Raw genomic sequence first — 24,622 nt, 5'->3', positions numbered from 1 at the left:
TTTTTTGTTCCATGATTTTCTTTGTTCTGTTATTAATTATTTGTATTCTTTCAAATTAATCAAAATAAAATAAATACATAATTAATCCCTTAACAAACTAAAATAATGACATTTTTAATAAATAATGAAACTGTTGCTAAGGAGTCCCACTAAAAGCTAAAATATTGCTCTTTTGAAAAATTTCCCAATTATATATACGAGTAGTTATTTGTTGCCCAATGTCAAATTATCGACATCTATATATGTTAGATAGTATTAGATTGATCACAATATGGTTTGAAATTGTAATTGTGAAAAAGGAATGTCTTTCATTAATGAATATTGAGAATGCATGTATATATCAAAATCAAATATCCATATAAAGAATGTACTATATATTTATCAATACAAAATTAACAAACTAATGACTATGTTGCTTGTACTCTCAAAAAAATACGATTGATATATGTAACTAGCAACGCATCATAATGACAAACTCCTCAAAATTGAGCAAACCATCACCATTGATATCATATGTGGCTATCATTCCTCTGCACTCATCAACAGTCCTCTTCTCCCCTAACCTATGAAGCATTCTCATTAAACTCTCCGGCGTTATGCATCCACACCCTTCCATCTCATACATCCTAAACGCCTCCTTCAACTCGCGCTCCTTCTCTTCTTCCGTCCCTCCATCTTCCACTAATCTCATAAAATCGCCAAAATCTAATAAGCCATCGTTGTCCGAGTCATGGGCCACAATTGCTGCCTCTGCCTCCTCAAACAACAATATGTCTTTGCCTATCAAATGCACACATAGTTGCAACTCCAATGCTGATATTTTCCCATCTCCATTCTCATCTATATGCTCAAAAAGTCGTTTGTATCCTTCCATCCTTAATTATATCAACCACACTATGTATATTGAGAAAGCGCACAATCACAAACAAAGAAAGTAGAGAAGAAAAATAACCCAAGGATTTAACGAAATAGAGTATTCCACTATGAAAGAAATGTCAGAAGCGTACAATGTTGTAAAATCTTCAAATATATATATAGATTTCAAGTAGTCCTAAACCTATAAAGACAACATTTTCTTTTCTCAAATCTATCAGTAGGGATTATGAGTTTCGCGAGAAAAATGGAAAACAAAAGTGAGAGGAATAATAGAATTCAACTAGGTATTGAGAATAAACCATATAGTATATAATATATATATATATATGTTTGAAAGTAGAAAAGTAAAATTAACAACGCGTGGTGTGTGTGTAAAGGAGATTAATATAAAGGTGTGTTTGGTTATTGATTTATCAAATTTCGTCGACTTGTTAGAGGAAACAACATAGAAGTATCTGAGAATGTTCCAAGTTTTGTGGAAGAAGAAGATAAAAGTCATTTTGGATTAGAATATTTTAAAGTCAAATAAATAACCAGTAAAACATAGTTTTCTCAGCCCTTATATTGGGTGTAATAAAGTCCAAATTCAACGTATTCAAGGTGATATATATATAAAAGCTTTAAATCGTAGAACTCACACCTTAAAAAAATATTGATTTTCCTAATTACCATTTTATTCTAGATTATTAAAATAAAATACTTATATATGTTGGCTAGCTAGTTGCCATGTTTTTATTTTGTTGGTAAAAGAATCTGTTAAAATATTTTGTTTCCTCAAAATGTGTGTTACTGCGCATGCATCGTCCATCATCTGGATCGATGACCTGTACTCCAAAAGAATGTTAGCGTGTAAATGATTCATAAACCTAAATAGAGTAAGAGAGTTGATAAGAGAAACAAAGATGATAATAGAGATCATATCGAAAATCAAAAGAATTTCGCCGTCGTTAGGTGTGAAGCATGCATGGTTGTTAGTTAATATATCAATTTTCACACCATGGATTATTTATTTAATTTCGTTGAACGTGTTATGCATTGGACGGTTCATTTCAGTGTTAGCTAAACAAATCGATCGTTCATTTATAAGATTTGTCCATAACACATATTCCAAAGGTATTCATATTAATTATACTAGGCCTATTACTACAGCTACAAGGCCCACCCTTGTTATATTTATTTCGCGTATCTAGGATTGTTCAAAATCGAATCGAAAATATCGGTAATTGGTTATTGATTTAGGCAGTTCAGTAATGAGTTTTGATTTTTTTATCATTGAGTTATCAGTTCTTAACGGTTAGATGTTTTTTCTTAACAGGCTAATCGATAATCCGATAGAAAATCAATAAATTATGTTTATACCATTCGATATCTATCTATACTATCTTAAAAGCATGAACTCCCAAACTGCTTGAATGTTGAATTACAATAATACCCCCAATTAAAAAATACCTAATTTATTTTTTTTATTTTATTTATTAATTTAACTAATTTTATTATATTGAAAGTAGATACCTTTTCAAATTAAAGGATTGCGACTTTTTTAATGAGTTGTGACTTTTACAAAGGGTTGTATCTTTTTTTTGCACAGGTTGTGACTTTTTCAATGAGTTGTGACTTTTTCGAAGGGTTGTGACTTTTCTAAAGGTTGTGCATTTTTGATTTGTTAGTTTAATTAATTTTATTATATTGAAAGTAGATACCTTTTCAAATTAAAGGATTGTGACTTTTTCAATGAATTGTGACTTTTCCAAAGGGTTTGTAACTTTTTTGGCAGATTGTGACTTTTTCAATGAGTTGTGACTTTTCTGAAGGGTTGTGATTTTTTCGAAGGGTTGTGACTTTTCTAAAGGTTGTGCCTTTTTGATGAGTTGTGCCTTTTTTTTAAAGTGTTGTGACTTTTCCGATAAGCATCGACTTTTTCGAAAGGTTGTAACTTTTCGATAAGGCACAATTAACACCTATTCATACTACTATTTGATAGCTATAAATAGAGGGGTTTCCTCACACTTTTAAACTATTCTCAAAAAAATGTCAAGTGGTATTTGCAAAAATTGATTATGTTTGAAATTCAAAAAAAATATAGGTACTTCATATGAAAGAGTTGGTGAAAAAATTGTAGCAAATCATTCATCAATTCACACTTGTATTTTTTCTTACAATTTTCATTAGTTAACAGTGACGAAAAGTTGTGGGAGAGACAATAATATTAAACAGATATGAAAAAAGGCATATGATTTGGGTAAGATATTTCTTCTTTGTTTTTTTTTTTTTTTTATTCTTTTCCCTCAAACGAAGGAGTTTCTTCCTAATTTTGCTAAAACAATGGATATCAACGTAGTCCATTGAATTATTAGTTTTGATGTTAAATTCACTACTTCAAAAATATATTTTCACTTTTACTTATAATATGATAACATTGCCATGATAATAATTAGTTTTTAATAGATATGCATGTAAAAATTAACGGAGAAAGTAAAGTGTTGGTGGCAACATATTTAAATAAAATGGAACACTAGAGTGAATTTAGCATGAACATATATTTTCGTTTTCCTTCTTCATTGGCTATATATTGTTCCATATAATTTTTCTTTATATCACAAGATACACTAGCTATATAAAAATGGATAAGAAAATAGTTATTGATCATAAAATGATCTTAAATCAAATTAATTATTCTACAAATAATACTTTAAATTTTATTAATCCATTAATTTTTATTATTGAAAATTTTAAATATTTTATATCATGATACAACTTCTATAAGATACTAGCTACTTTCATTAGACAACAACAATATGTATTAATAATTTAAAAACACTTGTCCTATGTTTGTTCAATTATAATTATTTACTAAAAAACATTTATTTAGTAATATTAATTATGTTTTACAACATCATATACTATATATACGATACACACGTGCAATGCACGTGCCGTAAAACTAGTATAATTAAAGTCCTTAACTTAGAGTTTAGTTTCATATTTTTATTTTTTATTGTCTCAAACTCTTGATTATTCTACAATATGTCAGTGTTACACTTTTGAGCAAGATGAAATCTATCAAGTCACGTGCATGGTTCGTTCATTTGGTTTGTCACCTTGTTTCTAAGTGATCTTTAATGATTTTTTTTGTATTAAATCTCTTAATGATTAAATTTATAACAATTAATAACTAATAAGAATATTTTAATAATTTAATAAAGATTTAACATATCTACAGACTAATAATCGATAAGTCAAATCAATAAATTTCAAAACCGATTGAACACTTTTATAAAAGTTGCTAAAGTTAAAGTTCACATGGAAATTGTGATGAAGAGTAAGTTGATGGTAAAGTAAGTGCATGTCCATGCAAATTCGGTGGACGCGGTCGATGAACTAATTTACATTGGACACGTGTCATTTAATTTCTCTGCCAGTCGTGTGGACTGTAATTTCTCCCAATCAGATCTTTTCGTTAACCACGACAAATACAAATAAATGTGGGACCCAATTCAATTTCCTCCACCACTTGATGATTGACACGTGTCGAGAAGCTCGTGTCATTGTCGTAAATAAATCCCACATTCAGGGACAATGTTTCACTCTCCACCATCTTCGCGTCTCTAAAACCCCAATTTGCTTACTCTAGAGAAACCCTCTTGTTTTCTCTGGGCGGCTATACAGAGTATCATTTTTCCGGCCGGCAATGGCATTGCTCAGCCGTATTAGAGCGGCGGCACAGCCATTTATTCGGACTGAATCTCTACGGTCTTACGGATCAGCTGCGGCTCAGCTAGTAGACTACGATTACGATGATTACGAATACGAAGACTATCAGAACCGGAGCTGCGTAATGGAGGAATCTGAGGGATCGGTTCCTCGAAGGGGAGTGCAGTGGGTGATTATGGGTGATCCAATGGCACAGAGACACGTGTATGCCCAGTGGCTCTCGAAGCTGCTAGATGTCCCTCATATTTCCATGGGTTCACTCGTTCGTCAAGAGCTCCACCCTCGTTCTTCTCTCTACAAGCAGGTTTTTATTTATTCTGCATTTCTGTTTGTTTGAGCTTTCAATCTATCTGCAATGGAAAAATGAAAAGAAAAATTGTTCTTTTAGTTATTTGCTTATTTTTGACAAATTATTAAATAATTGAAAGAAATTAGCTTTGAATTGAGGGATTGAATACCGAGATTTACTTAGAATTGATCCATGCTAATTCAGAATGAAATGTATAAAAAAGCTTGATTGAGCTGGTCTTATTCAATTTTGTCAAAAATATACTACTGTCAAACCTTTAATTGCTGGCTTGATTAAATGTTACATAAGTAGAAAAATTGTACTTTTAGAACAGGTAAATTTGATTTTCCATTAGTAATTTGTCATGTAATATGGAACAAAGGAGTACTTTCTTTTGCTTTAAGATAGTCTCACATTACACACTTTTTCTTGTCCTTTTGTTTGTTTAATCCAATAGTACTTTCCATCTTTGTCTTTGGCTCAATGAAGATAGCAGATGCTATCAACCAGGGAAAACTTGTCCCGGAAGAGGTTATATTTGGTTTATTGTCAAAGAGGCTAGAAGAAGGATATTGCAGTGGTGAAAGTGGATTCATCTTGGATGGGATTCCTCGATCAAAGATTCAAGCTGTAAGTATAGCCTCCCTTCCATATCGTAAGCAGTCTCTCTACCTCTGAGGTAGGCCGTAGGGGTAAGGTTTGTATACCCCAAACCCCACTTTGTGGGATTACAGTATGTATGTTGTTGTTGTTGTTGACTTCTAGTGTTCTGGACAGAATAATACATAAACTTGTTAATAAAACGTCGAAAGTAAATTTTATTGTACTTCTCTCAGACTTTGATCAAAGAGGCCTGTTTATTTTCAAATGATTTATGTTGAACTGGTGTTGGAAATTACATGCACTTCTGGTTTATTTCTGCAGGAGATCCTGGACAAAACTGTGGACATAGATTTAGTTCTGAATCTTAAATGTGCAGAGGATTTGGTGTCAAAGAAAGATAAAAGCACTGGGATTTATCCACCACTGGAATTCCTCCGCAGGGGGGCTTCTGGAATTAGTACTAGTTGGCAGCCAGAGGGTGGTCATTTTAGGCCTTCAAGTATCATGGATGATGTCTCAAGGAAGAACCTACATGTGCATGCAGAGCAGGTAACTAATGATGCCGTAAATTTTACAGTTGCAAATACTCAAATAAATTTGATGTCGTAACTTGAGATGAATAAAATTGTAGATCGCCTCTTTTAACATTCAATGAATTGGACTATAGATTCCCTCCTTAGCATTCTTGATGTGTATAAATACTAGTGCTTGCTGAATTAAACATTGAATTGGACTATAGATTCCCTCCTTCGCATTCTTGATGTGTATAAATACTAGTGCTTGCTGAATTAAACATGCAAATGTGCTGCTTCAAAATGTCATTTTAGGCCTTCAAGTATCTTGTTTGAGGAAAAATCAAATCAAAGATCTTTTGCTTGATAGCTAATATACTGTGTACCTGATCGCTAATTGAACTAACCATTGCTGAAATGGTTTATATGTCTATGCCATATTGTTCTGGAACTTTTGGTACTCACTTGGTCTTCTTCACGTAGTTTTACTTTGTTTGTGCTGATATCTGAAACAAGCTATATGTTTCAAAAGTGATGTATCCTGCAGTTGTGATGTGATGTATGTGAATCGTATATTCATTGTTGATCAATTTGTTTAAATATGCGGTTTGATCTTTCTTTCATTTAATAGCATTAAACCAATTGCATGATCTTGGATCAAAATTTTCTCAGTTGGAACAACAACATCAGCTAATACATATCACCATTCTGTCTTATTTAGGTCAACCCGCTAGAAGAATACTACAGGAAACAGAGAAAGCTCCTTGATTTTCAAGTGGCTGGAGGACCTGGAGAAACATGGCAAGGCCTTTTGGCTGCTTTGCATCTTCAGCACAGGAATGCAGTTAGTTCTACACAGTTGACCGCAGGATGCTGATGTTCATTCTTTTTGCAAGCATACTAAGTATAGGAAATATGAGTGTAACAAACTCTAATTTTTGGGCGGGAATACATGTATTTTTGTTTGAAAGAGTACAATCTAGTTCTACTGCAGAAGAGGCGTGAGCATTAGACAAGCTTACATTATACTCTCCATATATAGATTTCTACAAAGTGCATTTTTCATGAATGCTTATGTTGTGTAAAACTTCAAATCCACGTTTATTAGTTTGTGTTGTGGCAATTGTCACCCATATGATTCTTGAGAGTATCGTGTTCTGCAACGTTTGGCTGTAAAAGCTATACATTGTGCTTCAATAGTACTTTGTATATTGTGCTGATGTTGATAATTGATAGTCTGTAAAAGATAGAAAATAAGGACTACAGCAATTGCCTAAGCTGCAAGCATTTATTCACAGAAGTAAAGAAGGCAGTGCTTACACATTTCGAGAGGTCAAAATTATATTATTCACTGTTTATCCAAACTTCCCGAAGGAGTTGATACCTAACAGCATTTCCATTTCCATTTCCGCTACCTTCTGCTATCCTACTGGATTTTACAAGAGGTGAAGTTGCAATGCCCTCAGAAATGATAAAGTTCAAATCTAGTTGGTCAAGTTCATCATCGCTTGTGTATGACTTCTTGAGCACTGAAGATCTGCTTCGTCTCAGCTGAGTATGGCGACTAACTTCACCTAATAGACCATCAACTGAAGCTGCTGAAGGTGGCTTATAAGCTATAGGAGCTGCTGTGCATGGGTAGCTCATGACAGAATCTTCTTCGGCATCAAAAGGATCCTAACCAGAGAAAATTGCAGACAACTCTTGGTTCATTGTATTGTTATAATTAAAATGCTTAGTTCATCAACTTTACTCCAAACTCTAGCATGGAAAATGAACAAAATCAAAGAGATGATATGAGCTTACCTTGGAGTTGAGAGCTTCAAGTACAACTTCATGTATTGGATCAGGGCAAAACTCATCCGGGACAAAAACATTAAGAACCCTTCTTATTATGATCGAACCAAATGTGGGACAGACCTGAAGAGTAAGGTTCAAGTAGCATCATCAATAAGGAGAAAAAAATATGAACAATTGGAAGCAAACAAGATAAACATGACATTTTTAAGGTTTTGAGACGAACCTCTTTCCTTATTGTCCTACTTAACAACATATCCTTTGGAAGCAGCATAAGATCACTCAGTGCGTTAAGGAGATTGAAAGACTCAGAAGAGGAATCATATTCACTCCCATCATCTTCATTATCTGCTCTAGTTTCATCGTCTACTGAGTTGGCACCACCGCTGCCAACAAGTTCAGTGATCCATCTGGACCAATTCCCTATCTGCAATCCATATGACAGAAACACCATAACATCATAAAAAGTTTGTTTATTTCTTGAGGTAAAAAAAGAAGAGAAGTGACAAAGGGCAATACTCTTGCTATTATGCATCAATATAAGTAGTAGACTTACAATCATATATACATAAAAACTTTAACTGGAAAAGTTCAACATGACTCTCACCGCAATTTTCAGTTGTGCACCTGCCCCAAAGCTAGCTTTTCCAGCTGGAATGGGAAGCACCTCAGCATCACTAATGGGATCTGATATAGGATCCGAAGGCATCTCATCAGAAGACTCTCGAAGGATAGCATTGAATATAGCTACGTCCAATCTAGCCACGCATTGTTCCATTATCTGGTTTTCATGAACATTAATTAGCAGCAAGACGGACTAAGATCAAGACCATCACAGTTTGATCCACAATAAACTTATTGAAAGAAGGAAAAAACTCGGGATATGCAGGAGGTGCTGGTTGTTAAATCATAACTACCTTTCCCAACACAAAGAACGCTGGTAGTGGAAGTAAGTTCTGTTTCGTGGTCTATCTTACCAATTAATTGGTATGTGAACTAACTACTATTAATTAATTTATAAGTTTGCATGAAATGTACTGCAAAGACAGGTAAACACATGTTATGATGACGGAAAGGAGCTTGTACAATATGGAAGGAAAGGTGGTTAGACCATACCAATTTAGAGAGCAAATGCAAACAACCACATTCATGTCCTCCGGCTCGAATAGGGCAAATCCTTTCACAGGCATGTCTCAAGGCTTTCTTCCAAAGCTCCAAGGAAAAGTTTCCATGCTCTTCAGCACCTGAACTAGACATCGTACTGCTAAATCTATTTATCTCTGGACCCATGTCATTACATATTGCTGTTGCAGTACCAGACTGCATATATGGAATGAGCGTCTGAAAAAATAAAAAAAGTGAATAAACCACAGTTGAGTTAGTGGATAGGTAGTGGTTCTTCAGGTTCAAAATCAATAAATGACATCTTTAGGATTTATTTTATGCCACTGTGCTTTAGGAGGTTGTGGGGAGATCAAGAGAAAGAGGGAGACACCTGCCACCAAATAGATTCAATGATGCGGGAGAATATCCAAGCCTCAATTTTCTCAAGTGCTCTTATAAATGTAACAAGGTCCTCCCAATTGCCTAAACTCTCACAAACGTCATTTCTGACATCATTGCTGGAGCAAGACTCCCACTTAAGTGGAGAAAATTTCTTCTTCTTGTCCTTGACAACAGCTTTTTCAGGCACAGTATCAGCAGAATGAGGTAACTGTTGCTTCCCATGGAATTTGGTTAAAGTTGCTCTCAGCACCACTGAATTTGATAGCCAGAAAGTTAACCTGTGGTCAGACCAAATAAATGAATCCGTATAAAGAAACGAATAACTGTCTTGTGCATGCATTAACTTCCTTCCACAAAACCTTAAACTGAGGGAAGTTAACATCTGTGCTTTGAAGGACCGGTAACTAGAGATTCATCAATTGGATTTAGGTCTCAGAATAAGGCATCACAGTAAATATTGCTGGAGACTATTATAATTAAGAACTTCGGAAAGGGCCCATGAGAGTGCTTCTACATTTCATATTTAAATCCTTTTAAGCTGAACAATTTGGTCCCATAAGAAAAAAGTCTACTAATAAATAAAACGACTCTACAGGCACCTGGGTAGTAACTATAACTGTTTGTCTGAATGCAGATATTACATCAGAAAGTAGAACCTGCTTGTCTGAATGCAGATGATACATTAGAAAGGGAGTACTGAAAAGTACCTAGCAACATCATTTCCACATGCCTTTGCAACCAAATATATTCCAGATATAGCACTCTTAGAAGCACTTCCCCTTTTCAATACAGAATTTTCTTTATAGGCATGTAGATAGAATCTAGACAGGCGTCTAGCCGGAGCATGGACCTTATTCGCGGAATATCCATGCTCTGCAACAACGGAGTAAAGGCCAACTTCAATAGCAGCAGATTCTCTCAGTTCTTCTTCAAGCATCTTTACTCTTTGCTCCAGCTTATGAATTTTGCTTTCCAAAAGAATGTTTGTTGTATCCCTAGGACTCACTTTCTGATCTTTTCTTTCATTGCTTGAAAAACCTCTAGCACCTTTTGGAGTATCTTGCACTAGAAGCTGATCACTTCCGACAGATCCATCCCTATTTGATTCTGATGATGACCTGACTGACATCACATGCTTTAATATCTCGTTTTGGGGAGTATTACTCTTTGCTCCAGAACTGTCCCTGTAAGCAGAAACTGCATCAGTTTCCTTCAGGACAGGTTCTAGAGTATCCTCTTCAGGGTAGCAACTGACTGACTCATCCTTTTTGCATTGCCCTTTATTTTCCAAGATTTCTTTTTCGTGCTCATTCTCCTGGTGTTGCTCTCCATTATCAGGACTACATTGTTGACCATTTTCACGATGATCCTCACTGTTTCCATTTTGAGTAACTGCACCTCTTGCATCATCACACAGCCCATTTAGAGATGGAGTTGAAGCGTTCTCTTCAATTTCATTGTCGGAGAAATTACTAACCGTGTTCACAAAGTTACTACTCTCATCTGTGATGTGCGGAATTAGACGGGCCTTTTCAGCTGGATGAGCATTGATCAAGCCTTCCTCAGAGCTCTGCCGACAGGATATTTCACTACCACTTTCATCACTGGCCGCTATTTGTTCCACACACTGTGCTTGTTTGTCCAGTTTGATCAACATGCAGGCATTCTCAGTATCTCCGGTTATATTATTCACGTTAGATGTTGAATACTGAATGCTACTACTTCCACCAATTTTCTTTGAGATCCACACCAGATCAGAAGACAAATCAGTTGAGGTGTGTGACAAACTTCCTTGCAAACTTGAAGGAGATTGTGTCCCTTGCTTTTTGTCCATATTTTCAAGCCTTTTCTTATCATCTAGTACATTTTCATATTCGTCTTGTCCAGGGCTACTTTTTACTCCCGCAAATCTTTCCTGCAATTATGTGCCAGCTGGGTATCAAACTAGCTAAGATTTTCATCACATTGGAAAAGCAACATTATACAACCAACCATTCATGTTAAAATGATGAAAACTTGTACAGAGTGCATTTCATTTAAAATGCTTCGATTCGATAGGTCATGGAACCTCTAACTCTATTGATGCAAACTTGTACAAAGTACATTTAATTTAAAATGCATGCCACGACAGTTTGGAAGTAACATAAAGGAATAACCCGAATCAGATATAAGTGATTCCACAGCAGAAGTTATTAATTAATAGAAAAGTAAGCATTGTACCTCTCCTTGAGGTGGTGAGCCATAGTTGGAGCCGTTGGTTGAAGAAGAAACAGGCAATGATAAGTGAGAAGAAACATCATCATCAGTGTATGAAGCAAACTCAGCTTCCTCTGCATATTCTTCACTCAGTAATCTAGAAAGAGATCCATTTCGGTCCATTGATGCTTCTCTTTTCAAGCTGTCCCTCAAGGATGGCCTCACACGACTCCTCTCACCTAGCTGAATTTTCAGGAAAAGAAGGGGCTGTGCTGAGTTCCTGTAAGTTCGCTTGCAGTTAATGGGGGGACATATGCTCAAACTCTCTCTAATAACACCATAATCTGCCAAGTCAATGGTAGCAGTTCCTAAATGCTGACCTTTCACAGTCTTATCACGCCGGGGTTCATACAAGTGGAATTCAATGCAATTCTTTTGATAAGTGTCACCATCTCCACCTTTAAAGAAAGCTTCCCTTAGTAGTGTCACAGGAAGTCTAAAAGACTCATCGAATTCAATTCTTCCGTCACCAATACCAGAACCAGTTCCCAACGATGGCACGACTTGGTTAGTAGATCCAGAGAGCTTATCACCATATTGCCATTCAATTAGAACAGCACGAGGCGTATTCAGTGACTGTGAGGCTGGCCAAGGTTTAATCTCCTTAATATGGATTAGATATTCGACTTGAACTGACGGGCTATTCCTAGTCCTAGTTTTCAGTCCCAAAACCATGATTTCAGAAACAAAGATAAGGAATGGTCTTCAACTGGATGATATGAGCCTGCACATAATAAATAGAAAACACATCTTCAAGTTGTATGAAAGACCAAGATATTTCAAACTTAAAAAAGAAATTTGATTCTATCCAACAACTCAACCTACTTTTGGGAGAAACAATAAATGCCATCTAACATGTATACATTGCAACGCGACCAAGTTAGTCTGAACTTGAAGAATAAAATGATTTCACAGGCTTAGAAACCCGAGTTATTCGTTAACAGTCCTTATGACAGTTTCCATTTACTTGACAGTTCTAACTTGTGGGTGCTCAAGTCAACTAACTTTATTTTAAAACACATTAAGTAGACAAGACCTCAGAGAGGATAAAAAAATCAATACAAGAAAAGAAGCTCAAACAAAAATGTACAACATTTGGTCACCAGAAAAAGCATAATGGACAGAGATTGAAGAGCAGAGAAGTAGGCAGACTAACAGAAGAGAATGAGAGTAACCCCATCTCGAATAAAGCAAAAGCGAAGACTAAACAGCTACTCTACATCACAAATTCACAATGTGGCATGAAGTAGTAATAACATCAAGATTTCCACTGAGAAAAATGAAAAAGAAATGACTTACATAAAACATTACACCAGAAATATCAAAAAATTTCCCAGGAGTAAATGAGAAACTTTGCACTTCCATAGAAACATTAAACCAGAAAATCAAATGAATGTGAGAGAAATGCAGGCCAAGATGGTACCTTTTTTATCCCACACAGCAATGGGATAAATGATTAACTATTCATGAGAGATAAACATGAGAAGAAAAACCCAAAAACCAGGTGGGGGTGTTGAGTGAGTGAGAAAATACAGAGAAAAAGAATGTCTTTTTCCTATTGGACAACAAGACGCAAAGGACGAGGGAGGTGGGTTGTCGTGTTCTTGATTACTTTACTCATTTTGGGTTTTAATAACATTAATGGTCTTTTTAAGTTTGTTTAATTACAGAACTCCAAAACAAGAAACACAACTACTGACAGATGACTATGTCCTTTTGAACAAGTAAAAGTGAACGAAAACAGCAATATGTGTATAACAAAAAAGGTTACATATCTGTATCGTAAATTATTTTCATTAAATTGACTGTAAAAAAAATGCGTCAGCCACTGATTGCCGGGTGCCAAGCAAGGTGAGGTAATGACACTGGCAGAGACAAATGTGGACCAAACATAAATGTTCGTCCGTGACTCAAGTACTAGTACTAATTTAGTTTCTATGCACTTTTCTTTTTAATCCGCCTACAATGTCACAAAAATATATTTTGAACTAGAATTTATTTATTTATAATCCGATTTTATGTCTAAGTCAAAAAATGTAGACCAAAAAGGAGTGTTATTTGCTTGATTTTAGCGCTCCTTATACTTTGGGGGTTCATTTGTACTATCATTGAAGGTGGAGTATGCGCTATTGATTTTTTACTTTTTAGAGTCATTTTGCTATTTATTGTTGCCTTTCTTTTCATATCAAAATCATTTCAAATTGTACCACCTATTATGCTCCACTACAAATAAAGTTGTTATAATTGCACCACCTAAGGCAAAACACTATACGTTTTTTGTTTAACTTTTTTTTTTTATAAAAAATAATAACTTCAAATATTTTTGTGACTATAAGATTTTTAAAATTTATTATGTTAAATATATCATAATTATCTAACATTATTAAAGCCAAATCGAGTATCATAAGTAGGTACATCCACTAGTAAAATTATTTCGTGAACTGTACTTGAACTACATAACTTTACATCCATCACTATCAAAAATCTATTAATTTATGAACTTGAAATGTGCCCTTTTCTTATGCTCACAAGTATCTTTTTCTACTTTGTTGTACTGTGACAAGTTAACAGTAAGCACCAACTTTTTTTTGCTCTTTTGACCAAAAGAAAAAGGAAAAAATTTCAAAACAACAATATTTTAGCTTTTAATGGGACTCCTTAGCAATAGTTTCACTATTTATTTAAAATGCCAATATTTTAGTTTGTTAAGGATTGAGTTATGTATTTATTTTATTTCGATTAATTTGAAAGAATACAAATAATTAATAACTGAATAGAGAAAATCATGGAACAAAAAATTTCAAAAAAGGTAAAAAAATTTTAAAATTTAACATCAGTTACGTTTTTGAAAAAGCATATGTTGCCATTTTTCTTTCTAGCGTTTTTTTCTTTGTTCTTAAGAATTTCAATTTTTTTTTGGAAACAGTAGTTTGTATTTTATATCTTATATGAGTGGAAGTGTTGGAAAATTTCTAATGCCCTCTGTTTTGGATATTTAAATGTTTGAACTTCTTTGAATATGTGTTCATCCGAAATGTATTCGAATATCTAATAATATGTATAACTAATTTAAAATACAAAAAATGTTGGTATTGATTTATTATGAATACAACTCTTTGGCATTCTAGTTCAAGTACAAAAATAAAGGCAGTTGTATAGTATATACCAAAATAGAAATACAAATTAGATGTAGATCAAAATGATATTTTATTTTTTTTGATTTGCACCGGGTGTCCGAGTCTCTTTGAGCCCCGACTAATCCCGGTGGTGCACAGGCCCTCGGCAAGGAGTTTCCCGCAAGTGCACCACGGTTAATTCAGGTTTTACCCAGTCCGATGGCCCTCAGAAATTGTTTGCACCCACTGGGTTTCGAACTTGAGACCTTGAAAGGGAGCAAACCCCAAGGCTCAAGTCAATTGCCAGCAGTGAAAAATACAATTGCGATGAATACATATATAATACATAGAATAAGTTTATTCAAAATAAATTGTATTTATATTTCAATATCCAATTTTGTTATATTATTATTTCACTTTAAATTTGCAGAAAGTATTTTCTAGCTTAGTTTTTATTTCAAATATCATGTTGTATTTCAATAACATTTTGTATATCAAACGCAGAATGAATACCAATAATTTTGTATTCCCCTTCTTGTGATGTATTCGTTGCACAATTTTATATATTATGTATTCATAAAATTATATTGCTTAGCCAAATAAAATACAAAATATATCTTACTAAGTTTGTATTTCAAATATCAGGTTGTATTTCAGTATGATTTTGTATTTCAAACGAAAAAATGAATACCAATAAGTTTCCATTTCCATTCTTATAATGTATTCGTCACAATTATATAAATTATGTATTCAATCATAAGATATAGAATTGTGACGAATACATTATATACCTATTTAAATTACTACAAACTAAAAAAGAAATACAATGTTTTAAAATAAAAATACAAATGATGAGTAAAAGAAAAACAATTGACAAACAAAAATTAATAGGAATACAGTTGTGGTATGAATACAATTTTGTAACCTTCTTCTTTGACTGTCTTTCTTCTTCTTCTTCATCTACTATGTTCTTTTTTCCGATTTTTTTTCCATCAAAACCGAATCTGAATCCGTATTCACTTGTGCATTAGTAACCCTATAAGCAAAATTTGAAATTATTAAATATGAATGTATAAAAAAATCAAACAATATATGATGTATGTGTGCTAATGTAGTTACTACAATCTACTAAATCTCAAATATGAAAGACAAATTTTTTGATAATTTGAATTTCAAAATTATCAAAAATTAGAATGTATTAAATATCAAACAAAATAAACATACATATGAATTTCTAGATTCTCCAAAATCTGAAAAATTAAAAGAAAATCACAAAAAAAATTGAAAAAATTGAAAATCATAACTATTTGATGAATAACTAAACAAAATCACATAAAAATTGAAAAATTCGACTGAAAATCCGTAATATATAGAATCAGTGATTTAAACATCAAATCAAAATGGATAATGAAAATTACCTTGTCAATCGATAAATCTGCTTGAATTAATAAATAGATTTCATTTAACAATAAAGAAGATTTCTTGATAAACAACAATTTAGCACCTTGAAGAAAGATAAACTTGAAACATGAAAGGTGGGGAAGAAACGTGAAAAGTGGGGAAGAAACGTGAATGGAGTTGAAAAAAGGTTAATGTGTATTGGTTTAATTTTTTTTTCTTTAAACGGTTATTGGTATATAATTTGGTCCAATATAGGACTCTTTCCATAAATAAAATTAATTTTAAATACTAAAATCTGAATACATGTTATTTTATAAAAATATTGTCATTCTGTCATTTTAAATAAATATTTTAAAGTGTTGTTATTTTGACTAATTATGTTAGGTATTATGACTTAATTGCTAATTTTTCCAAAAAAGAAAAAAGGAGAAAGAAACTATTGCTCTTATTGGGCACACATTTAAAGGGAAAGTAACTGGTTACTTTGAGTATGATGTAAAAGCAAGGAAAGAAAGGCCTATTGATCTGCTAAAGATTCACCAACATTAGTAACACTAACAGCTACCATAATGGGTGTGTAAATTAAACATGTGAACAGTTCATTTTCCAGAAATGCAACTCCTCTTTGAAAGACAGTTTCGTGCTTGAGCTGCGTCACTGGCTGCACGTTAAGGTTGTTCCTCGTCATGAAGTTAAACGATTTTGTGGAACAAAGAAGAGCAAGCTGCAGGAAATGAGTGGTAGGATTTCAGATGGAATTAGCAATCAGCATAAGGTAATGTGCAAAATTCAACATGTAAAGTGGTCACAAATTTAGCAACAGGGAACTTGTACTCGAATTGAAAAAATAGAAAATGAGTAGAGGAAAGGGAATGTTGTTTCAGCTATAACAAGATGAGATACTTAAAATGTAGAAAAACTAGCAACAGAGAAAGAATGAGAGAGATGTAGTGTTACCTGCAAGAGAAATAGATTTCAGCTATGGTTTTTGGTGTCTTTTGAAACGGCTTCAAGATATGATATAACAAGATCTGCTGCATTACATCCAGAAGATAGTGCTTTGCCAACTGACAATCCTCCCTTGTGGTTACCTACCATGGCAGAACTCATGTCAAAGTAGAGAAGCAATAATTTATTAGCTGGGATTTAAGTCCGTGGAAACTCAACTCAGCTTCAGCTTTCATGCCAAGCACATCAGTAGGCATATGCTAGGCTAAAGAATTCAACGAGTATATTTGGCTTTGAATCACATAGAGGTGATCTCAAACATAAGAATACAATATTTACTAAGCTATAGGTTACATGATACATGGCCTATAGTAGAGTACATTGCGAACCTTATTCGTTGCAAAGAAGCTGCATCTAGGGGAAGAAAAGAAGATATTTCAAGTAAGGAAAATTGAAATATTACCAGCATAGAATAATCCAGGAAGATTTTTCTCCATTTTGTCAATTGCATCTAGGACTAGATCATAGTTATGCCCATACAACGGAAATGCTTTACTCCAGCATACATGACTACAAGTAAAGAAATAACCAGTTTTTCAAAATCTCAAATTTTTAAAGCAAAGCCTGCAGACGCTTGAATAAGATAAGCTATATACTAAGAATTCACGTACTTCACAGATGTTGGCTCTCCCTCAGCACCCAACAACTGCTTAAGGTCAGAAGTTACTATCTCTTTCAGCTCAGTCCTGTGAATACAAGAATCCAACATTTTTATTTGACTGGAAAAGTCGACAGCAACATCATCATTAAGTATAATAGGGACAAAGTAAAAGAGACTGCAACAAAATGAAATTATAGAAACCTTGAGGCTTTCGCGAGTTCTCTATTTCGGCTTCCACCAACAAATGTAGTATAGAGATAGACATTGTTGGGTGCACGATCTGGAAACATCATAGAAGAGAAGAGGGTGCCTGCGTGCAGTGCAGAAGTACTAAGGATACAGCAGTTTCCAGCTACCTACACTTCTTAACATAATACCTAAGCATTACCTAGTGTCTTTAGACCATGTTTTTGCTCCTGGGAGGGTACAAGCACTCCAAAACCCTCAAGGGGATGCTTTACACTCTCCTTCTTAAATGTGGTTATAACAACAGATAGTGGTACATAATCGACCTGCACATCGTATGCTCAGCTAGACTGCAACAGTGCCAATGAACATAACAGTTCATGCACAAATACACAGTACATAACATATAGTTTCAGACTTGACCCGTCATATAATAACTCTTCTCAAGATACACTAACGGAAAATAGGGTTCCAGTTAGATATAGTGTTTGTGCAACTTTCTCCTCTTGGAACTGAGACCGACTTACTTTAAAAGTTCACTTGAATTAAAGCATTAACTGAGGAAATGAGTGCATATCATGTGGAAAGACATTTTCATTTGCTGACATGAGGTTATTCTACAAAGCAAGAATGCCTATACTATACAAAACACCAAATGACCACAGAAGCACAAACCTCAGGAATAAAGTTGAGCAGAAATGGATTTCCTCTCTTAGCAATCTTCATACTCTTAACGTCACAGAGAGGGGCCTAATTTACAGAAGCATAGTCAATAACGGCAACATTTAACATCTGCACAGGACTCAGGTATTCAAGAGTCCGTCATTAGAAGAATTGAACAATCACATGTCATGAGACTGAGATTGAATGAAGCTAGTTGAATCAAAGAAAATACAAGGAATCAATCATTCCAGTGTCTCACCGTCATAATTACAGCATCAAATGATTCTTCTTCTGCTTGCCGCTTGTGTGGTGAGGCAGAAAAAATTGACCAGCTATCTATCGCAGAGTCCCCACTACAGCTACAAGATAATTCCAGAACTCTAGAGTTTAGCCTAAGTTCATCTTCTTTGAGATCTTTGCATATTGCGTCAGTAAGTGTCTGCAAAACATTTGGATGAGATAACACTAGGATGAAAGATAACTAACAGAAATCACAGGATCGAGTTTCTATAAGACGTAAGTGATGCCAATAGTCGACTACTCATTTATCTATCTTTCACTTAAAGAGATATAATCTATCATTAAGAATAATATTTTTCATGAGAAAAGATAAAGAGAATGAGTCGAAGTAGTCAAGTTTGGTATATCATCCCTTTACACCTACCCCTTATGTTAGAAACTTAAAGTAAGAAATCACCCAGACAGGGACAAGATTGACAAGTCAGATCTAGTGTGTGAAGTTCATGCTGAAATATTAGACAAGTCATCTGTGGAATCAAATAGATGGCTGACCCTGAAATGATACATGATGCATAAAAGATGTGGTTGTAAAAATTCAAATTTTCTGCCCTTTACCTTCAATGCATGAAGAAAAAGAGAACAAAAGTATACTTACTTGCATTCCGCCCAAAAATGAAAAGGACCCCCGCTGGTGCTTCTTATTTACTGAAGTTTTGGGTGGCCCTTGTTTCTTTTCCTTTATAGGTGATAACTTGGATCGAATTGCCCCAACTATGACTGAGCCAAACCTAGCAAGTATTGACACCAAATTCCATAAGAGGGCTATTTGGATGATTATTTATTTTTTTGCAAGGAGTTTGCTCAACAAATTGCATCCTCTATCAACAAGAAGTGTTTTACAGTAGCACCTCTGCAACTGTGGGAGAAGGAAGCAAGGAGAATGATTGCAAACCCATGTGATGGCGGAAATTTGGAAGTACATACCTTTTCTCTAAATTCCACAACTCTGGAAACGAAAGGTGCATCTGTGTCAAAAGGAAAGAAAACAATGAAATTGGAGTGATAGCCAGAATGACGCGTAAGATAACAAGTCATGACCTAAATCTATGGCTCATGCAATATACTAGCTACACGTCAAGTTTACATTGTCCTCCCCCAGTTTACCCTTTTTACTTAATTGTAGGAGAAATTGTGTAACTATACAATGGCATATTGACCCCATTATCTTATCCTCTCTGAGGTTTGTGTTAAAAAAATATAGGACAGACAAACAAGCGATATAGACGAATACTCACTGAAAGCGAGTCAGGATCACCACCACATGTTCCAGCAACAAAAGGGTCAATTAGATAGTCAACAACCTAGGAGGTAACAAGAAAACATATGGATATTAGGTATTTAATTAAAGTTATTATATACAGCGAGATTTTCTTTTGTAATGGAACATCAGAAGATTCAAGGAGCATAGAGGCAAAGTCAATCAAAGGTAAGCAAAAACCTCCTTTCCAAAATGACGCTGGAAGAATCCACTGACACTGCATATAATATGGATTGGTATGTCAATTAAACTTGCCCTTACGATTTATTTGGCAGTCGAAAGACTACTAGATTGACTAAGTGCAAAAGCATGTGAATATGATGCAGCTAGTAATAAAAATCACCATAAGAATATATGTAGATTATGGAACAGACAACATGTCCATGCAGACAAGGGAGTCCTGAAGGTTTTTTTCAATCACAAAGGGGATTGAGACAAGGAGATCCCATGTCTCCTTTCTTATTTCTCCTAGCAATGGAGGGACTCAACTACATGGTCAGAAAGGCTAATGAAATGGGGTGGATAAGAGGTTTTGGTGCACACACAAACAGAGCCAATAATATGGAGGTCACACACCTTCTCTATGCGGACGACTCTTTAGTATTTTGTGGTGCAGAAGTGTCGCAAATTAGACATTTGAGGGCAATACTAACCATTTTTGAAGGCATATCAGGACTACATGTAAACTGGCAGAAGAGTTGTTTGTTCCCGGTTAATCAAGTAAATGACATGCAAGGCCTTGCCGACAACCTGGGCTGCCAAGTAGCTTCTCTTCCCACCAAATACCTGGGGGTGCCCTTGGGCGCCAAGAACAAAAAATTGGAAGTATGGAGTGAAGTTCTGGAGAGAAGTGAAAGGAAGCTGACAAGGTGGAAGAGTCAATATATATCCCTGGGAGGTAGATTGACTCTCATAAAATCAGTTCTGGATGCACTTCCGACTTATATGCTAAGTCTTTTCCCACTACCAAAAAGTATTGGAAAGAAACTCAACAAGCTGAGAAGGGTCTTCCTCTGGCAAGGAAATAAAGAGAAGCAAGGATACAACCTGGTTAAATGGGAAGAGGTGACAATGAGCAAAGCACAAGGAGGTCTGGGCATTAAGAAATTGAGTACTCAGAACACTAGCCTGCTGCAAAAATGGCTGTGGAGATTCTGTTGTGAAGATATGGCATTATGGAGGAGGTTTATTGCAGAGAAATATGACCTACAAAGCAACTGGATAACTGAAGAGGTGAATGGCACTTTTGGGTGCTCTGTGTGGAAAACCATCAGGAGGATGTGGCCTGATTTCAGTGCAAAGGTGACCTTCAGAGTGGGGAATGGTTTGAAGACCAGTTTCTGGAACGAGACCTGGTTAGGTGACGTAAATCTGAGGACACTTTTTCCCGATCTGTACATTATCAGTCTACAGCAGAATGACACTATAGCGCAAATGTGGACCCCTCAAGGTTGGGACCTTATGTTCAGAAGGGCCCTAAATGATTGGGAGGTTGGAAGAGTAGCAGACCTACTGCATGTTTTAAACTTGTTTCCAGGCACTGTCACAGAGCCGGACAAACCAGTTTGGAGACTGCATAGCAGAGGGGTTTTTACAGTTAAATCATGCTATTGGGAGAGGAATACCAATCATCTCCTGACAACAGTTTGGCCTTGGAAATTAATCTGGAAAATTAAGGTTCCTTTAAAAGTTGCATGTTTCACTTGGTTGGTAATTAGAAGAGCTTGTCTCACCCATGAAGTGCTACAAAGAAGAGGTATACAGATCTGCTCAAAGTGCTACATGTGCGGACAGAAGGCTGAAGTAAATGGTCATTTGTTTCTGCATTGCAAGATAGCTACAGATCTGTGGAACATGTTCGTTTGTATACTCAGGGTTAACTGGACAATGCCCAGAACCACTTTTGAGGTCCTAACACACTGGCAAGGAATTGGAAAGAGAGGATCAAAAGAAGACTGGTGGAAAAATATCCCTGCTTGCATATGGTGGACACTATGGAAGGAAAGAAATGGGAGATGTTTTGAAGGAAAGGTTAGCAGCCCAGAGGAGATCAAGATGAAATGCCTTAGTCTTTTGTATTTTTGGTGTAAGCAAAATTTAGTGGGGGAAGTAGATAGCCTTGTGGAGTTTAAAAGCCAATTGTAAAGTTAGTTTTGTCTTTTTGGATTTGAGTATGATGGCACCCCCTGGGGGTTTGTAAATCCCACCTCATCGATTTTGATGAGGTCTTTTGTGTGAATACAAAGTTACCTATTTAAAAAAAAAACATGTCCATGCAGACACTACAGTGGTAATTGCTGTTATAAGCAACTGGAAGAGACTAGATTTAAGGAGGGAATAAAAGAAAGCACATGGAAAATACTAGCTCAGGTAAAATATCTTGTACCTTTCGTGTTCGTCAGACACCTTTGTAAGCTTATTATTCTTCCACAAAAGTGGCTCGAAAAGCATCTGAAGCTGCAGTTATTACGCTATCTTATAAGACAATATTCTTGAAAGTTAACCATCATAGCTCACAAAAGGATAGAAATAAATGAGATATAAGATGAAAAAGGAATATAAATATGGTATATTTATTTTTATCAAGGTCTTCACTACACTATCCACTGTTAATAATCACTTCAAGTCTGATGTCACGACAAACATAGAATTCAAGTTGTTCTGGTTTTTGATCTAAGTTCTGACGTTCCTTTGACTCACCAAAAAGCTATAGACAATATTTGAACTCCAAAAGAACAATTTCCAAGGTTGTCTCCAAACAACTAACTACAGAAACCATTATGTTCGGAATATGATACTATATCCAGAAGTACAATGTCTAAATCACTTAGACCAACCACATATTTTCACTGATATTTGGGTCTACCTGTCAAAAATTCACCTAATCGGTTAAACCATTTTTCGAGATGAAATGTATTTCAAGATATCATTCTCAAAAAAATAAATTAAAAAAAATCACGATATTTCCAAAATTAAACCCCCAAGTGTATTTGCCTCAAGAAACTGTTGATTGGTAGAAACAATCACCTAAATGTATACAGGCAAATTGCCAATTACAATTATTAAGCTTATGCAGGCAATTCATCATGTCTTTATTTCGAAATCACTACAAACACTCATTTTATTAAAACAGCAAGAAATTGCAATTTACAGACAGTTCTGAGGGGATCTGCAAATAAGCTATATTGCTTAACACGAGAAGTAAATTCGGGTACACAAATCTCGCTAAGCTATGGTAAAAATAAACTCATCATTCAAACTTCAAACAGGTTAACAACAAAACTTGAAGATAAGAAGATATAAGATTGCAATCCTATTTGAACTTTAATGTTTCACTGACACTTCCCAAAGGAGCAAGTTGAAAGACTCAACATGAACTTATCAAAATTTATATCTAAATCAGGAAGGTAGGATGACCCACATACCTTTGATCCAGTGGAAAGAAAATTGCTTTTGATCAGGTCAATTGGATTTGAAGGTATCTGGAATTAAAAACCTAGCTTAGAACATGACTAATCACAAACTCCAAAAGCACCATTTCGGTAGAATGCAAGTAAAGCTGAACAGTGCAGAGAAACATGCAAGTTAATAAGCTTGCCATGAACAAAACTAACCAGAGTAGGAGTACCATTTCTGGCAATGTAGCGTTTGTTCTGTGAAAGTGGCTGCAGAGTGAAAGCATGGATAAGCAGTTTTCAGTTAGAATCTCAGCTTAAAGTCTAAAGCCATCAAAATTTTCAAGACTCTAAAGCTTATCCCATAGTTCAAAAATGAATCAAGGGCTTCTTTCAAAGGTTATAACACATAGTTAAAGCAGTAACCCTTACAAATTGTAGTTTTTCTCGGAGTCCAAGTGAATCAAGCAAAAATGTGACATCACCTTCACTTTCAGTCTGCATAAGGTCAAAAGATACTTGTTTACTAGTTTATCCAAATTGGAAACAATGCACAAAATTCAAAGGCAAATTAGGAATTAACATACCATAGTATTTGCGCCTTCATCCCATATTATCCCATCTTGACTCATGCTTCGTAACTTCCCTCCAGCTCTCCCTTCTGCTTCGAATACTGTGACATTCAAGCCATGAATTTTCAACTTGTATGCTGCAGCAAGTCCACTTGAATATTAAATAAGTTAGTGGCATCAACTTAAAAAGTAAAAAGGATCAAAACGGAAAATGAAAATTGAAGCTTTAAGAGTTTACTAGCAAAATACTTGAACAACAATACGATGATATGAATAACAAACTTGCATTGTTAGCTATGATGGCGAAGAGAATTGGAAAATTAGGTAAAGTTAAACTGATATGATAAAATAATTGCAGAAGCTAAAGATACCTGACGCCAGCACCAATGACTGCAACTCTCTTGGGACAATCTACACAAAAAAAATTGCGTCAATTTTGCTTGGGATATAGTGGAATTGTGGAGACTTACATGGAGATAGAGAAGATTACTTTGTTTATCTTCTCCGGCAGATGGAGCCATCGGAACCCAAAAGTGCAAAATTTGGGGAAAAGTGAAATGCCCAGCCAAGAC

At 35.1% G+C, this 24,622-nt stretch overlaps 5 protein-coding genes across 9 annotated transcripts in view; 2 read left to right on the top strand and 3 right to left on the bottom strand.

Moving 5' to 3' along the window:
• Window positions 1–451: 451 nt before the first annotated feature.
• On the bottom strand, window positions 452–883 carry LOC125825883 (probable calcium-binding protein CML31). Its single transcript, XM_049505176.1, has one exon. The coding sequence runs from the start codon at window positions 872–874 to the stop codon at window positions 452–454; it is 423 nt and encodes a 140-aa protein (XP_049361133.1). The 5' UTR covers window positions 875–883.
• A 3,591-nt stretch (window positions 884–4,474) lies between these two features.
• LOC125825869 (probable adenylate kinase 7, mitochondrial) lies at window positions 4,475–7,136 on the top strand. Its single transcript, XM_049505161.1, has 4 exons — window positions 4,475–4,891; window positions 5,366–5,506; window positions 5,801–6,028; window positions 6,713–7,136. Exons 1-4 carry the CDS (start codon window positions 4,565–4,567, stop codon window positions 6,866–6,868), a joined length of 852 nt encoding a protein of 283 aa, XP_049361118.1. The 5' UTR covers window positions 4,475–4,564; the 3' UTR covers window positions 6,869–7,136.
• Window positions 7,137–7,310: 174 nt separating this feature from the next.
• On the bottom strand, window positions 7,311–12,944 carry LOC125825846 (uncharacterized). 2 transcript variants are annotated; one of them, XM_049505132.1, is made up of 9 exons: window positions 12,850–12,944; window positions 11,515–12,274; window positions 10,002–11,209; window positions 9,284–9,572; window positions 8,905–9,129; window positions 8,396–8,569; window positions 8,015–8,215; window positions 7,798–7,911; window positions 7,311–7,668 (listed from the first exon to the last, which is right to left on the bottom strand). In XM_049505132.1, exons 2-9 carry the CDS (start codon window positions 12,223–12,225, stop codon window positions 7,336–7,338), a joined length of 3,255 nt encoding a protein of 1,084 aa, XP_049361089.1. In that variant the 5' UTR covers window positions 12,226–12,274; window positions 12,850–12,944; the 3' UTR covers window positions 7,311–7,335. The 2 variants fall into 2 exon arrangements, with proteins under 2 accessions (XP_049361089.1, XP_049361090.1); XM_049505133.1 differs by lacking the exon at window positions 12,850–12,944 and having other exon boundaries at window positions 11,515–11,770; window positions 11,871–12,027.
• Window positions 12,945–15,086: 2,142 nt separating this feature from the next.
• Window positions 15,087–24,622, top strand: part of LOC125825867 (2-methyl-6-phytyl-1,4-hydroquinone methyltransferase, chloroplastic-like) — a 97,151-nt gene continuing 87,615 nt past the window's right edge. The window contains exon 1 of the mRNA XM_049505158.1: window positions 15,087–15,099. The gene's annotated coding sequence lies outside the window, so the exon portion shown is untranslated. The remainder of the gene's footprint in view (window positions 15,100–24,622) is intronic.
• LOC125825856 (protoporphyrinogen oxidase, mitochondrial) lies at window positions 17,024–24,614 on the bottom strand. 4 transcript variants are annotated; one of them, XM_049505142.1, is made up of 18 exons: window positions 24,541–24,614; window positions 24,422–24,461; window positions 24,066–24,201; window positions 23,911–23,976; window positions 23,698–23,748; window positions 23,509–23,565; window positions 22,470–22,540; window positions 20,264–20,300; window positions 20,061–20,126; window positions 19,750–19,790; window positions 19,421–19,553; window positions 18,785–18,964; window positions 18,538–18,612; window positions 18,065–18,188; window positions 17,878–17,986; window positions 17,687–17,761; window positions 17,479–17,585; window positions 17,024–17,158 (listed from the first exon to the last, which is right to left on the bottom strand). In XM_049505142.1, the coding sequence occupies exons 1-18, from the start codon at window positions 24,569–24,571 to the stop codon at window positions 17,043–17,045; spliced, it is 1,515 nt and encodes a 504-aa protein (XP_049361099.1). In that variant the 5' UTR covers window positions 24,572–24,614; the 3' UTR covers window positions 17,024–17,042. The 4 variants fall into 4 exon arrangements, with proteins under 4 accessions (XP_049361099.1, XP_049361100.1, XP_049361101.1 ...); XM_049505143.1 differs by having other exon boundaries at window positions 24,422–24,453; window positions 24,542–24,603; XM_049505144.1 differs by having other exon boundaries at window positions 24,066–24,187; window positions 24,422–24,453; window positions 24,542–24,603.

This window comes from Solanum verrucosum, unplaced genomic scaffold (assembly GCF_900185275.1).
Source record: "Solanum verrucosum unplaced genomic scaffold, falcon-dt-bn FXZP01000161.1, whole genome shotgun sequence".
Classification (NCBI taxonomy): domain Eukaryota; kingdom Viridiplantae; phylum Streptophyta; class Magnoliopsida; order Solanales; family Solanaceae; genus Solanum; species Solanum verrucosum.
Note: the sequence above shows the minus strand (reverse complement) of the source record. Positions and strands in the feature narration are given on the sequence as shown.